The 16,294-nt window shown below is 41.4% G+C and overlaps 1 protein-coding gene across 2 annotated transcripts in view; it reads right to left on the bottom strand.

Annotated features, from left to right (window-relative positions):
• LOC118363815 (fidgetin-like) overlaps positions 1-16,058 on the bottom strand; it is a 35,589-nt gene extending 19,531 nt beyond the window's left edge. Inside the window, exons 1-2 of one of the 2 annotated variants that reach the window (XM_035745058.2) lie at positions 15,896-16,058; positions 14,999-15,029 (exon numbers count right to left, since the gene is read on the bottom strand). In XM_035745058.2, the coding sequence (XP_035600951.1) occupies positions 14,999-15,029; positions 15,896-16,009 (145 nt within the window). In that variant the 5' untranslated portion in view covers positions 16,010-16,058. The remainder of the gene's footprint in view (positions 1-14,998; positions 15,030-15,895) is intronic. The other variant, XM_035745059.2, reaches the window with a different exon arrangement.
• Positions 16,059-16,294: the final 236 nt, after the last annotated feature.

Below are 16,294 nucleotides of genomic sequence, written 5' to 3' on the forward strand. Positions count from 1 at the left end.
GCACACAAATTTCAGTCTCTTTACTCCCAAGACATTTGTGTCTTTGGAAGTTGGAATGAGCTGTTAGTTTGACTCTATGAGGACATCCATTACAGTTCTCTGAGTGAATATCAAGCCAGCTAGGCAGTCAGCGTAACATCATCACAGGTCCTGAGACTGAACTGACGCAGTCGATTCCTTTGAATAATTCATTGGGACTGAGTGATAAGATGGCTTCTGATGCAGCTCTGAGACCGAGGGGTAGATTTGGAAAAGTCCAAACTTTAAAAGAACCAGCCCGTGACAGACGGATCCATATTTCAGACAACTCACTTGTGATATCACACCACAAGAAGAGGAAAGACACAGATACTTGCTTCATTTTAAAACTATTTTCTTAGTGTCAATGTGTCATTAGTCATTATTTCATCTCCTATCCTCTATTTTCCCTTTTGTTGAACACTGACAAATTACATCAAATGAGTTGGAAGGAAATCTAAAACAAATCATTATTGTAAGAATAAAAAGTATAATTACAATTGACAAAAAATAATATCAATCATCGCTTATTCCCATTTCACAGAGAGACCAGGCTAGTCAATTCCTCAAACAATTTCCAGACAGGTATTTGGAAGCATCGAACAAAACAGTCAAAACCGCGGCGATTACAAAATGCCTACCGTGATGGGGAGTAGCAATAAGCCAGACGGTGTCTCAGAGGAATAAGAGAGAGCAGATTTAATGTAATCATAAGGGAAGCTCATCTTTCAGGGAACAGTAATAATGAGCAATCAATAAGGGCCCTAACAGAGTTAGAGAGAGTGCCTGACAGCAGCTGTAGGCCTGTTAACAGGCAGCGTCTGCTCTCCCATTACTGGGGTTGGGTGCACCGTGACACACACACACACACACACACACACACACACACACACACACACACACACACACACACACACACACACACACACACACACACACACACACACACACACACACACACACACACACACACACACACACACGCACGAGCACACATAAACACACACACACCTCTGGTGACACCCACCAGCAGTGTGTCAGTCTCTATCGATCTCTGGCTTTAATCACATTCACTGTTAATGTACCCAATAGATGTTACAGTGGTCTAAGCTGTACTACAGATAAACCAGTATAAAGCAGATATTAGAAACACACTTTTCTTGTGAGCACCATCAAACAGTTGACCAGTATCTCACTTTTAAAAACAAGGACATTGATTTGAATGAGAACGTCTGAAATGGCTTTGCAAGGGTCAAAGTGAAAGAGTGTAATGAACCTTATCGGTGCTGAGGAGATGACATCATTAGCTTTGGTGAAAATAACTGACCCAAAATCAGTTGCTATGGGCAACATCTACCCCCTTCCTCTGGACAACACAGTACTGCAATAAGTCAGTCATCTTCTACCTTACTGTGATCAAACTTTCAGACAATCAGTGAGAGAGAGGGAGGCGAACAGAAAGAGAGAGCATGAGAGACGAAAGGAAAATAAAGGAAAGGAAATGCGACACACCACACTGACACGCTCACTTGACTGACCCTCGAAGACAAGGTACACATTAACCCAATTACAACATGCTAGCCCAGCTAGCCTAGCTCTACACATTAGGCCCAATTGCAACATGCTAGCCTAACTCTACACATTAACCCAATTACAACATGATAGCCCAGCTAGCCTAGCTCTACACATTAGGCCCAATTGCAACATGCTAGCCTAACTCTACACATTAGACAAATTACAACATGATAGCCTAGCTCTACATATGAATCCAATTATAACATGCTAGCCCAGCTAGCCTAGCTCTACACATTAGGCCCAATTGCAACATGATAGCCATGCTAGCCTAGCTCACACCCAATTACAAATCAAATCAAATGTTATTGGTTGCTAGACATATTTCGCAGATGGTATTGCAGGTGCGGCAAAATGCTCATGCTCCGACAGTGCAATATACGTAACAATACGAAACAATACACAAAAATCCCCCAAATAAAAAGAAAGAAATTAAGAAAAAGAAAGCAATGTCAGAGTCGGGAGTATGAATATATACAGTGTATATGTATATAATGTTGTGTATAGACAGTATGGACAGTATATGAATAGCAAAGGTGTGTACGGCAGTAGTTATATAGGATGAGCCTTGACTAGAATACAGTATATAGATATGAAGTGGGTAAAGCATTACGTAAACATTATTCAAGTAACCAGTGTTAAATGATCATGTGCATAGGGCATGGGACTCACATGTCAAAGTGCTGAGGGTTGATGAAAGGAGAGATTTTTTACGAAGACTTGGACGCTACGTTTTCGATTGACAGTGCATATATTTGTTAGTTAGTTAGTTAGCTATACAAACAAATTAAAACTGCACATCTCTGAGAACAAGTCATTTTGACCAGTTTACAGCTAATCAAGGGCGAGGAGGTGTGAGAGAAACATATGCACGAGCTCAGCCACCCACACAGATGCGCGTGCAATTATTGACTGGGAACATTTCCACGCTTTGAAAATGTTTACAACATGACTTCACAATCAGAACGATTGGGAACTATTTCACGCTGGGAAGATTTGTACATGACAACCTGTAGTGAATTACAACATCCTAGCCCAGCTAGACTAGCTCAGACAGGTACCTGTAGGGAATTACATTTAACATTTTGCTATGGGCCTTATTATAGGGGCGGGGGCAATTTTTAACTGTGTATTAAGTTAGCTATCCAAACATAGTCCTAAATTGACTTCAGCCAAGTAAAATGAGGCTATGAGGCCGTGTCCAAATGGGAATCTGTTAAGATTACTTTTGTTTTCTATCCCACAGCAACACACATCACTGAGCCAGTGTGTGTGTGTGTGTGTGTGTGTGCATTAAGCCTGGGTAAACTACGGCCCTCTCTCCCTGGGGAGCACTTACTCACTCCAAGAAAGCAGAGCTGGAGGATGGAGGTAAACAAGGGTTCATTGGCCAAAATATCTCCTCTCTCTACACACACACACACACACACACACACACACACACACACACACACACACACACACACACACACACACACACACACACACACACACACACACACACACACACACACACACACACACACACACACACACACACACACACACACACTTTCCAGTAAGCAATATCCCCTGAAGCACTCATCCACTGAGAATAGCCAAACAGTGGTGGAGCGAAGAAAAGACAGAGAGAATGAATGGAAAAAGAGATAAGCGAGTCTAGTAGCTGGACTAAGTCCAGGGGAGCAGGGGAACAAACCACAGCCTGCCTCTACGACCACTTCTTACTGCGTCCGTAACATGTCAACCTAATGGCATGGACACGCAGCCAATTGATTTGTAAACCAATGGGCCTGTCCCTCTTGCACATTCAGATTACTTAGTTCACTGGTTCAGCACGAAATGAATAGTCTTCTCCAACACTCACCCTGACCACAGAGATGGTACTGCGGGGGTACATGAGGGTAAAAGGGGAGGGAATATGCATATCTTTATGTTTACAGGTTGCTCGTGTACATTAATCAGACATAGACAAATGCAAGTGCACACAAGTATGTAGATAACCCATTCAACGTCAAATGAGCCTCATTTTTCTTTTAATCAAAATAATGATTTGACTGCTCACCATATAGCAATCTATATGATATTTAATGGAAGCGAGGGATATTTGACAGTCTGAAAGATATGTTTTGTTCCTCAATGTGAAAATGGTGGAAAACAACGACCCCAGGACTGAAGTAATGATCATCTCAGGTTATTTACAAGTGATGGAGTGTGGTTGATGACTGATGTGGCCACACACAGACACTAAGCTCTAAATCTAATATCTATTAAATACAACCGCAAAATATGCTTGACCAGCAGCACAGTACACAGGACTTCAACTAGAGTTGCGAGAGGTGAGAATAATTTCATATTATCCACAGTCCGAGCACATTTCACTCATGTCTTGTGTTCAAGTGAATCGCCATGAAAATCACTTTATCTACGAAGGCACTGTAGTCCATATTGGACAATGCTGCTATTATGGTCTGTCGAGGTCTGTCTCCCCCACACTACACAGTCCTCTCTTTTTTTCACTAACATCCCCACACTGACTCCTCTGTCTCACTGTTAAGTGGGGAAACATTCATTTGAAATGCTTGAAGATATGAGAGAGACTAAGATTGATTTGCCTTAGGTGACCTATAAGCTTACTCTCCAATGATTTCACCAGTGAACCCCAAATTACAGAATTAAGCATTAGATGTAGTCTTTATCGAGTTATTCAGGTGTGGCCTAAAAATCAAGAGGTCGCAAAACAGATATTGGGTACTGTCATTTCACGCGTGTGCGCATGCACGCGCACACAATGGAACACCTACTTAAAGATAGCACTCAACTACTATAATCTAATACACATACATTTTCCCTCGTGTTAGGATGATTTCACACCCCTGTAATCGTTCGGGGGAGGGCTGGGAGAAATACGGCGTTGTGAGCGTTGTGCCTGGGAGACCACAATGGGCTTACAGATTACAGAAACAAGCCGTTTAGCAGGTAGACGTCTCAGAGTTGAACTCTATCTCAGCTCGGCAATAGCAAGTCAACGGAGAGTCTTGATTGTGCTGACAGAACACCACATAACCATATTGATAATGATTCTATTGAAATCAGACGACCTTATTGTAAATGTGTAATATCAGGAAATCTACACGTTTAAGGTACAGAAGCTAACTGTTTGTCTTGTCTAGACCCTGATCTTACCAAACTTATGTCTGAACCAACTCGGCATGTAATGTGCTACTAATGAACGAGCAGGACCATTGGCAGGCAGGCGGGCAGCTCTAATTCTCCTTCACAGGCGATCATGTTGCAGCGGAGAGCCAGATCAATACCATTTGCTCGATACACGGGAGGACTGGAATCCATAAAATCCTTTTATTGAGTAATTAAACACCCATTACAGTCCCGGGCAGCCAAACAATAAATTTGATAATCCTCTAAGACGTAGATCCACAGTGGTGATTAATACCCGGGTGAATGCATGGCCAGGGTGACATAAAGGCCCTAGACTAGATGACATTATGCTAAGGCCTATAGCCTAGCGAGCTAATACCGTACTGTAAACAGGACTGGACTGCCTTCCAAGGGAGCAGGGATTCTAGTGCTTACAGAACAAATTCAAAGGGTGCGGTACTGTACCCAGCTAGCACAGAACATTCCCATAACATTCCCTAATGGTTCTCCTTTGGTTTTCCTACAACGTTCTTGGAACCAAAATGTGTTAGCTGGATAGTACCTTCTAAAGGTTGTTCAGAATGTTTTTGCTATTCGAATTATCAGTGGAGAATGCTTGGAAAAGTGCTCTGTGGTAAATAACTGGGTTACATTGTAAAATTCATGGAAAGAGAGGGATAACTGACATTGGCACAGGACAAATATGGGTCAGTTGAAATGTTGCTGTATCACTAGCTTCGGTAAAACCCATTTTGGAGCAGCAAACAGTAAGTGAACCTTTGCTTACTTAACAATACATTGCGAATTTAACGTGGTGATTTTAAGATAAACCATAAAATGATCATCTGTAGCCATCTCTAAAATGACAAATATGTTTGACCTTAAGATAAATCTACAGTTACCAGTTAGTGATGGGGGAAAAATCGATAGTTACTGTAGATATCGGTATATTATTTTTGACGATATTTTGTGTCATATCGTTTTGACAATATTGCAATATTATTTTTACGCTAGTTGGCTGTACCTTAACTAAAACTACATTTTTTCCAATATAGCTTGTTCTCCATCTTCTTTCCATCTTCCAATCGCAATACATATTGTATCGACACCTAAGTATGGTGATAATATTGTACCGTGAGGTCCCTGCCAATTACCAGTCCTATCTACTACCATACTCACACTCCTTTTTCATAATATTGCAAAAATGATTGTATTCCGTTCATACGGCCCACCGCGGTTCTTTTAAAAACTTTTTTAAGGACCCATGCCTTTTACACTTTCACAACTCGCCAAAATACCCACAATGTCGCCCTTGTTGGAGAGCGTTTAGCCTTGTTGCGCCAACAATATGGCGTCTGGGTAATTCTTCTTAAATATGAATGGTCCATTCAGTCTGCTCAATGGACTCTTCTGGCAAAACCCCCCCTTTTCTATCCTGACAACAATATTCAGCGCAGCGCTCTTGGCAGTTTCCCGACCAAAGTAACAAAAGAGGAACTCGAATACGTCGCTGACGGTTTCAAAAGCATTAAGCCCAAAGTGATTTGACAACAATGGACAAATCATACAGTGGTTTATGAGCTTTGCAGAACACAACGGCAGTCTTTTTTCCCAAAGCACACATTAGTAATCATGTCATTGAGACCCCCCAGGGTTCTCATTGGCCCGGAGGAGTGTGGAGAACAGGATGAATGTGTCGACAGGGTGGAGGGTGGAAGTTGGCCAATTCTCTCAATTCAACACTCTGTCTAAATGTGATGAGGTTCTTTTGCCATACACACTCTAAGAACAGAAACACATACAAGAAGAACACACACTGATTTTATGCATGTTTTCCATCTAATAAGACTAAAACAAGCGAGTGGTGAGTTAAAAGTATAAGAGGACATATTTCCTACATGTCAAACAAAACCTTTTTAAAATAATGGAAGCATTTGAATCGGTTGTCTTAAAAAAAGATTCTGCCTCTTTGACGCAAAACAACTCCCACGACTAATGCACACCCACTGAAAAGTCAATACCACATGTGTATTTGCCTATATGGATAATGTATGAAACCAGGTTGAGGAGCTCGGAGCTGCATCTCATTACCCAGCGCATACAGTACCATCCTACATTAGCCAAACCATTAGCCATCCATGCAGCCAAACCCTGCACCCGACACAAAACACACAAAAGCTGATAAGAGACTCTAACACCCAAATAGGCACGCACACCCACAAAGATACAAGCATGCTTTCATACGCATTGCCACACACAGACACACGCCCTTCTCCACAGGTCCCCCGCAGATCAACCTGATTATGCACACGCTTCTGCTGGACGCGCCACTTTACAAAACACTTTTCTCCTCCGTCCTCGCTGTCTGATTCTCACCCTTCCCTCCCGGAGACAGGCCACAGGCTGCCGTGCTGGCCATGCTGCACACACACAATACACCCAGCCCAGCCACTCAAGGTCCTTTGTGCCACCCCCTGGCAACCTGCCAAGCTGTCAGACACACACACACACACACATACACAGCTCTGCGGAGAGAGGGGCTGGGTGAATGAAAATGCCAGACAGGGACTTACTTGACCGTGGCTGACAAGAGAGAGAGAGAGAGAGATTGCGCGATTCTCCAATGATCGTCTGCCTAATCAAGCTGTACACCAGCCGAGACACACAGAGTAAGACATAAGATCAGATCACAGGCAGAAGAGAGATGAGAGATGACTCAATTCTCTCTCTCTCTCTCTCTCTCGCTCTCTCTGCCGCTGTCTTTTTCTCTCCCCCCAGCAGCCCTGAAAAAAGCAGTCATCGTTTAATAACTGGTTCCCTCATCAGGCAAATGAACGCGAGGCCGCTTCGCATATCAATGCACCGTTTGACTCAGATGTCCATATCAATAACTTAATTAGAATCGCAGAAGGTCTCATTTGAAAATACAATGTACAGGATAAGCCGTGGTCTATTGTGGATCTAACGAAGCCGAATATCCGGTAGCGGGACGTTCGCTTTAATAGGTCTTTAGCATATTTAACTTTTCCCATCATCTCGGTAGAATGTGTTAATATCTAAGAGAGAATCTTAGCCATGGGTAGTATGGAGAGATTGAGCAGGAGAGAAGCCACGCGGGGTGAGAAATGACTGATTCAAATTCCAAATGGGCAGTGACAAAAAGAGAGGAGGAAAAAAATCCATAGCTTCAATTTGATTAAACCTGTGAAAATGGTGCATGACATGACATCAAAAAACAGGGGAACTTCAAACACTTTGAGCACTTGCCAAGCACAGGGAAGATATTCTTTTCATTCCTGTATTCACAACGAGGTGAATTTAGCTGAACTCTGGATGAAGAAACAGTGCGATGTTCCCGAGATGTGTGCTGTCTGCCTCGGCGTTCACAGATGAGTATAGTTGCATGATGGGTAAAGTGTTTTAAACGGTAGATGGTCACTAGTGGACTGTTGTCTGACACTGCTTCCCCTTTTAGGCCACACACTGATTCCTTTACTTGTCTACTAATTTACGACCACAAATCTGAACACACACCTGAGCTCTCACACTTGTCTTTCTGCACCAATTACAACGTCAGAAAAAAACCTCCCTGAAACCCACTTGTAATGGATCCATCACTCTGCGAACATGTTGAATGTATTTTACGGTAAAAAAAAAAAAATATATATAATAGATTTGACAATAATGGGGCGCACTCAAAATAGCATACTCAAAATACTAAATGAATACAAAGTGCTGACTATCGTCACCATAATGAAAACATCCACACATACAAAAAAGACATCCCTCCCCTTATTACTGGGTATATGGTGATACCTAAAATACTGTCCCTTCAGAAAGTATTCACACCTCTTGACTTATTCCACATTCCGTTGTGTAACAGCCTGAATTCAAAATGTATTACATTTATTTCTTTTCATTTATACACAATACCCCATAATGACAAAGTGAAAACATGTTTTTAGACATTTTTTGCAAATGTATTGAAAATTAAATAAAATAAATGTCTGATTTACATAAGTATTCACACCCCTGAGTCAATACTTTGTAGAAGCACCTGCAAAGATTACAGTTGTGAATCTTTATAGTGTACGTCTAAGAGCTTTGCACACCTGGATTGTGCAGCATTTGCCCATTATTCTTTTCAAAATTATTCAAGCTCTGTCAAATTGGTTATTGGTCATTGCTAGCCAACCATTTTTAGGTCTCGCTATTGATTGTCAAGTAGATTTAAGTCAGAACTCTAACTTGGGCACTCAAGAATATCCACTGTTGTCTTGGTAAGCAACTCCAGTGTAGATTTGGCCTTGAGTTTAACGTTGTTGTCCTTCTGAAAGGTGAATTCATCTCTCAATGTCTGGTGGAAACCAGACTGAACCACGTTTTCCTATAGGATTTTGCCTGTGCTTAGTTCCATTCAATTTATTTTGTATAATGAAAAACTCCCCAGTCCTTAACGATTACAAGCATACGCGTAACATGATGCAGCCATCACTATGCTTGAAAATATGGAGAGTGTACTCAGTAATGTGTTGTATTAATACAAAAAAATGAATTGCTTTGCCACATTTTTTGCAGCATTACTTTAGAGCCTTATTGCAAACAGGATGCATGTTTTGGAATATTTTTATTTTGCACACGCTTCCTTCTTTTCACTCTGTCAATTAGGTTGTTGAGTAAATACAATGTTGTTGATCCATCCTTTATTCTCCTACAACAGTCATTCAACAATATAACTACTTTAAAATCACCATTGGCCTCATGGTAAAATTCCTGAGCAGTTTCCTTCCTCTCCGGCAACTGAGTTTGGAAGGACAGCTGTATCTTTGTAGTGAGTGGGTATATTGATAAGAGGTCAGCCGATTAATCGGAATGGCCGATTAATTAGGGCCGATTTCAGGTTTTCATAACAATCAGTAATCAGCATTTTTGGATGACGATTATGGCCGATTATATTGCAATCCACGAGGAGGCTGACCACCTGTTACACGAGTGCAGGCTGCAAGGAGCCATGGTAAGTTGCTAGCTAGCATTAAAGTTATTTTATAAAAACAATCAATCTTAACATAATCCCTAGTTAACTACACATGGTTGATGATATTACTAGTTTATCTAGCTTGTCCTGCCTTGCATATAATCAATGCGGTGCCTGAAATTGTGTCACTTCTCTTGCGCTCAGTGTAAGCAGAGTCAGGGTATATGCAGCAGTTTGGGTCGCCTGGCTCGTTGCAAACTGTGTGAAGACCATTTCTTCCTAACAAAGACCACAATTAATTAGCCAGGATTTTACATAATTATGACATAAAATTTAAGGTTGTGCAATGTAACAGCAATATTTAGACTTAGAGTTGCCACCCATTCAATAAAATACGGAACGGTTTTGTATTTCACTGAAAAGATAAACGTTTTGTTTTTGAAATGATAGTTTCCGGATTTGACCATATTAATGACCTAAGGCTCGTATTTCTGTGTTTGTTATATTATAATTAAATCAATGATTTGACATTTGATAGAGCAGTCTGACTGAGCGGTGGTAGGCAGCAGCAGGCTCGTAAGCATTCATTCAAACCACACTTTCCTCAGTTTGCCAGCAGCTTTTCCCAATGCTTGAAGCACAGCGCTGTTTATGACTTCAAGCCTATCAGCTCCTGAGATTAGGCTGGCAATACTATACTGCCTATTAGAATATCCAATAGTCAAAGGTCTATGAAATACAAATTGTATAGAGACAACTAGTCCTATAATTCCTACAATAACTATAACCTAAAACGGGGAATATTGGAGACTCATGTTGAAAGGAACCACCAGCTTTCATATGTATCTCATGTTCTGAGCAAGGAACTTAAACGTTAGCTTTTTTACATGGCACATATTGCACTTTTCCTTTCTTCTAAATTGATTTTATTTATGTATTATATTAAGTTAAAAAAAATAAAAGTGTTCATTGTTCATTCAGTATTGTTGTAATTGTCATTATTACAAATATATATTTTTTGGTCCTCCAATAACCGGTATCGGCGTTGAAAAATCATAATCAGTCAACCTCTAATATTGACACACCATCCAAAGTGTGTATCACATGTCTGCTTGTTTTATTATGTGACTTCTTAAGCACATGTTTACCCCTGGACTTATTTAGGCTTGCCACAGCAAAGGGGTTGAATACGTATTGACTCAAGGCATTTCAGCTTTTCATTTTGTACTAATTTGTGAAAATGTCAGAAAACATCATTCCCCTTTGACATTATGGGGAGAAAAAGTAAAGGGGTATGAATTATTTCTGAAGGCAATGCATATCTGCTCTTAGCCCAGATACAGTAAACGTTTTACTGTGCTAAACCAGATACTGTACATCAGGAGACCTCTTTCTCTCCTAAAACCCCCACAAGACACAGGGCTGTCAGCACTCAGAATGATAACAGCATGATGACAGGCTGAGGGAGGGGAAGAACAAACAGATCACTGTTCAAATGGCTCGAGGAAGGATTAAGGCGTTTGTCTCTGGGACTATCATACTTCCCAAAAGAATGCCTTTGCCCATACACTGTCAGTCAGAGGAACACCAAACACACAAAAACATCTAAACAGACAGCCAGAGCTGACAGACTGATCCAAAAGAAATGAAGGAGGAGGAAGAGGAGGAGGGGGTGGAGGAGGAGAGCGAGGAGGGACAGGCTGGATGTCAAGGATTTACGGATTGGCGGCCGTTCGTCTTTGCAGCAGCAGAACCAACGTTCCTTCGTCTCACAGACAGTGTAGCAACAGACAGCTGCCTCCCGTTTCCAGCGCTGTGTGCCTCTCTAACTTAGATCACTGAGAGGGTTGTCAGCACACACAGAGAGACACGCACAAAGACAACATAGCCAGCTGCCACAAGTCCAGGGACTAGTTTTTGGGGACAGAGAGAGAGAGACAGAGAGAGAGAGAGAGAGAGAGAGAGAGAGAGAGAGAGAGAGAGAGAGAGAGAGAGAGAGAGAGAGAGAGAGAGAGAGAGAGAGAGAGAGAGAGAGACTCAGAGAGGGATTTGCATGAGCCAGGCTCCCTTGGGGTCATTCCTCGCTCACTGAGACGGGGAGAGCACAAAAGACAACACTTAACATATTTGCTAAAAGATGACAACCCTGCCTAGATCTCATTTGAAGCCGGCCTTTGTTAGGAGCGGCAGACGAGAGAAGTCCACTGATATTTGCGAGAGAGAGAGAGCGTCTGACAAGTGTCTCTTTCTTTAACATTACAAGGAATCCATCTACATACATCTTCCACAGCAGTAATTCCCCAGGGTTCAGTATATGCAAGGGAGTCATTTTGGAAGAGAGGGGGCTTCTTTAATGGTAAACATTACAGACGTTTTGAAACTGTCAGGCTAATTCCTGTCTTTAGTCCCACAGGGAATCGTCCAGCTAGCCTTAACGCCAAACCACTCTCTGTATTCACTCTGAGTCAGAGGGAAAATCACTAGCTAGATAAACAAAGTAATCACGAGGAGACTGTTGTATATTAGTGTCTCTGTTTGCAAAGACCGTTTTCTTTAACCCTCTCTAATATCTCTACTATCCCCTTCATTATCTCTTTGAGCAAGTATTAGGATGCTTCTGACAAAGACATAAAATGAGACATAAAATACGTACACAATGAGGGGAATCATTTGTGCTGTCAGTTCAGTTTCTAATGTAGTAGGGATATGTAGTGGATAAGTGAACTTTCGTGTTTAGATCTTTAGTACAACATTATAATACTATGTGAGAGTGAATGCACACACAAACACACACACACATACATCCAACACACCTACACACACACACTCCACCCCCCCCCCCACACACACACACACACACACACACACACACACACACACACACACACACACACACACACACACACACACACACACACACACACACACACACACACACACACACACACACAACTCTCATTACATCAGCAACAGCCAGTATAAATGACACAGGGTATAAGTCACTCTCTGTGCCTGTAGCCTCCACAACTTCCCTCACTCTATCAATGTATCAGGAGAACCACCGGGTAGAAACACACCGTTAGAGGACTGCTCACTGCATACCAACTATCCATCACTACACTAAACAGCGTAGAATGTCAACTTCCTTATTTAGGAAATAACCAAATGAACTCCAGTAAATATCAGTACAGATAGTTGGGCTGATTTTTAAAAAAAGGAACAAATAGTGTTTAATGTTCACACAGGCTTTTGCCTTGACTTATGTGACAAGAGACCACCTCTCTGTAGGGGCCCACACTGAGATATTTGGATGTGCCAACAGGCTCCACGATGTGCGTAATAGAATCGAAAACAGAATACAGATGTGCTGCATATATCGAGCAAAATACATTTAAGAACGAATGAAGCAACTGCATTACAGCAAGGGACATTTTTACAATGCAGCGGAATATCTTGATCTGAAACAGTCTTCATCTTTATTCCAGAGAAGTTCTTGGCTGTATTAGCCTACACTATAACAAGTTGCATTATGTGGGCTAATCTAATGAAAACAAATCTATTCTATCATTCAGCAAATATACAGTGGATTTACATGAAATTAATTAATTAGTAAAGTAAGGGGGTGGAAAAGGACATATGACATACCAACATATGTGACTAACTACACCCCGAACTGTGATGCGTTTCTAAGAGAGAGAGAGAGAGAGAGAGAGAGAGAGAGAGAGAAAGAGAGAAGAGAGAGAGAGAGAGAGAGAGAGAGAGAGAGAGAGAGAGAGAGAGAGAGACAGACAGACAGACAGACAGGACAGACAGAGAGAGACAGAGACAGACAGAGACAGACAGACAGAGAGACAGACAGACAGACAGAGAGAGAGAGAGACAGAGAGAGAGACAGAGAGAGAGAGAGAGAGACAGAGAGTATAAAACAACAAGTGAAAACATAGTGGCAAATGAACATGACAAATGAACAACATGTTGACGTTGGAGACAGTAGGCTAAGTCCTATTTGTTATTTCTAGGTATCTTAACTTGGAAATACAAATGAGAGTTGATGCATAACATTCTATCTGGCCTACCTTGCGATGAATGTTATACTACATTACCTAAACAACAAACATTCTTTTTTTGTGACTCACTTTAAAGTTCATTCATGTCCCTTTTGAATTGCACACCTCACATAACAGTTTGTACGATGCACACGGATCAATGTCACAAAGCCAGTCCAGAAATGGGATAGGCCTAAATCTTCTATGCTCATATATTCAGGATGAAGTCGAATTATTGTCATGCTCATTCAGGATATTTTGGTTTTGATGCAAAATATCTCAATATTATTTGATCAATTTTAAATATGTGTCTAATAGCCTAACTAGGCTATATATTTCAGTGTTCCGTGTTGATAAAGGCCTAATGGTGACAAAGATGGCCTCTTAATGTGCTATTAATAGCTGCTTAATTACTGCTGTTTGCCATTTCTGATGAGGTTAATAATCAATTACTATCTATAATTCTTATTTGTAGGGTAGGCTTCTGGTATAAGATAAACATTATATTAAAACAAATTACTGATCAATGATTGATATATTTGGATTACATTACAGTTTGTTTGCCACACCTGAGACTAACAAAAGCTAACCTTGCAGTCTATTCTTCTAATAATTTGATAATACTCTAGTAGTATATCCGTAATAACAACGTTTGAAGATAAGTATTACACATTTACCGGTATATTAGTCATATGTTAAGCAGACTAATATATTCTGAATATAGCCTACATAACAAGTGGACCTGGGAGACATTACTGTTAGCCTACTATTGCCCAAGCTCTGCGCTTGAAAGGGGTTCTGGGTGCAGCAATTTCCGAAACCATATCGGCATCATAATGATGTGCAAAGCCAGCACAGACAAAACGCCAAGGGTCCGTTTGCATTCACAGCGACCATGTGATGCGAGGAATATTCCATTATGTATACTATAGTAATAATTTGTTTTCCCGAGAGTGGCAACAATTCGGCCTAGATAGAGTGTGATACTTGTATTTTATTGTTTTAATTTGGACACAAGCCTGAGGATGATAGCATGGACAAATCAACATGCAGGCCTTCATTGCTAAACTCTCACAAAACAATGTGCACGCGTGCAACATATCGCATCTGTCATTATTTTAAAGAAACTGACACAAAACGCATGCTTGGAAACGAGCACGGTCAAAACAAACACCATTTTAAAATTAACAACAGTTCATCAAATGAAAGATTGGAAAAAATAACCTACCATAGACGCTGCTGCTACTGATCATTTCTCGCTGCGAATAACGGGGAAGAAGAGGAGAGAGCATTGGAATTGGAATTTGGACGAGGAGGAATTCCAAAGGTTGTTTTACATAAGAAGCGCTACTCTCCACTCTCACATTTCAGTTTAACGTGAGTCGTTCTAGTCAGGGCTACTAAATACTCATCTAACCTACACGCATACTATTACAAGGAAAGTGGACCCTGGCAGCAAAACGCAGTTGGATAGCGCTGTAGAGGCGGGAGCAAATCATATGATGATGGTGCAGCCACTTGGTTCACACCAGATCATTTGCGCATTGATTACTGTTATTATGTTATCGAGAAAGTTACCTGTGGTGATATCGCTCTCGCCTAATACAAATACACAAGCTCTAGCATAGGCTACTCTCGTGCTTTAACAATAGATGGCGTTTCACAAGGACTGTGACATTGCATCCGCTGATGCGACTGATATGATGCATAGGGATACTTGTTGTAATCACCGTATGCATGGGTAAAAGTTGTCTACTTTGAAACAATTCAAATATCGGCCCAGCACCCCCCACACACAAGCACTGTCATTCGAACCGAGCAATAGCAATTGGATAGCCTACATAAGAACACAACATACCCATGCGGTTTTAAGTGACACTAATCCAAAACGCAAATGCGCTAAATTTACGATCCTAAAACGAACAAACTCGTTGATAAATGCATTGCACAAGCAATACAAATTGTTTTTAACAGTGCCTGCTTAAATCCCGTATGATTCATTGCGTTTCGGAGGGTGGTGGTGTCTTTACGGATAAAGCGCTTGGGTTCCCAGCTAAGGCAAGACTCGCCTAATAACGGCTACTTTAATTGCGGACATCTCGAATCCAGTTCTGGAAAGGCTTACCTGTATGTGCGACAGGTCGACCTCTGGGGTTAGAGCAACATCGATCCACGGTAGAGCTTGCTGATGAATGACTGTGCGGTGGGTTAAGCGAGGCTGCGTGGGATTTAAAACCATTCCAAGTTAGCGCAGGCAACACTGACCACAGTCACTGCCATGTTGGAATTTCAAACCCTAAAACAGCTGCTTCGGAGACTGACCAGTATGCCTCCCAATGCGCATGCGTCTAGCTGTAAAGACCAGAAATTCAAAGTCCCGCGTAAAAGGGGTAATTATGCAAGGTTATTATCTTGTTATGCCAACAGACATCGAGGCAACATTGTATTGGGAAATAAGCAGAAGCTCGTGATTGTGTTCAAGTAAACGCTACCTACAGTAGACTATTGTAGGCTATGAGATTGG

Source organism: Oncorhynchus keta, chromosome 30 (assembly GCF_023373465.1).
Source record: "Oncorhynchus keta strain PuntledgeMale-10-30-2019 chromosome 30, Oket_V2, whole genome shotgun sequence".
Classification (NCBI taxonomy): domain Eukaryota; kingdom Metazoa; phylum Chordata; class Actinopteri; order Salmoniformes; family Salmonidae; genus Oncorhynchus; species Oncorhynchus keta.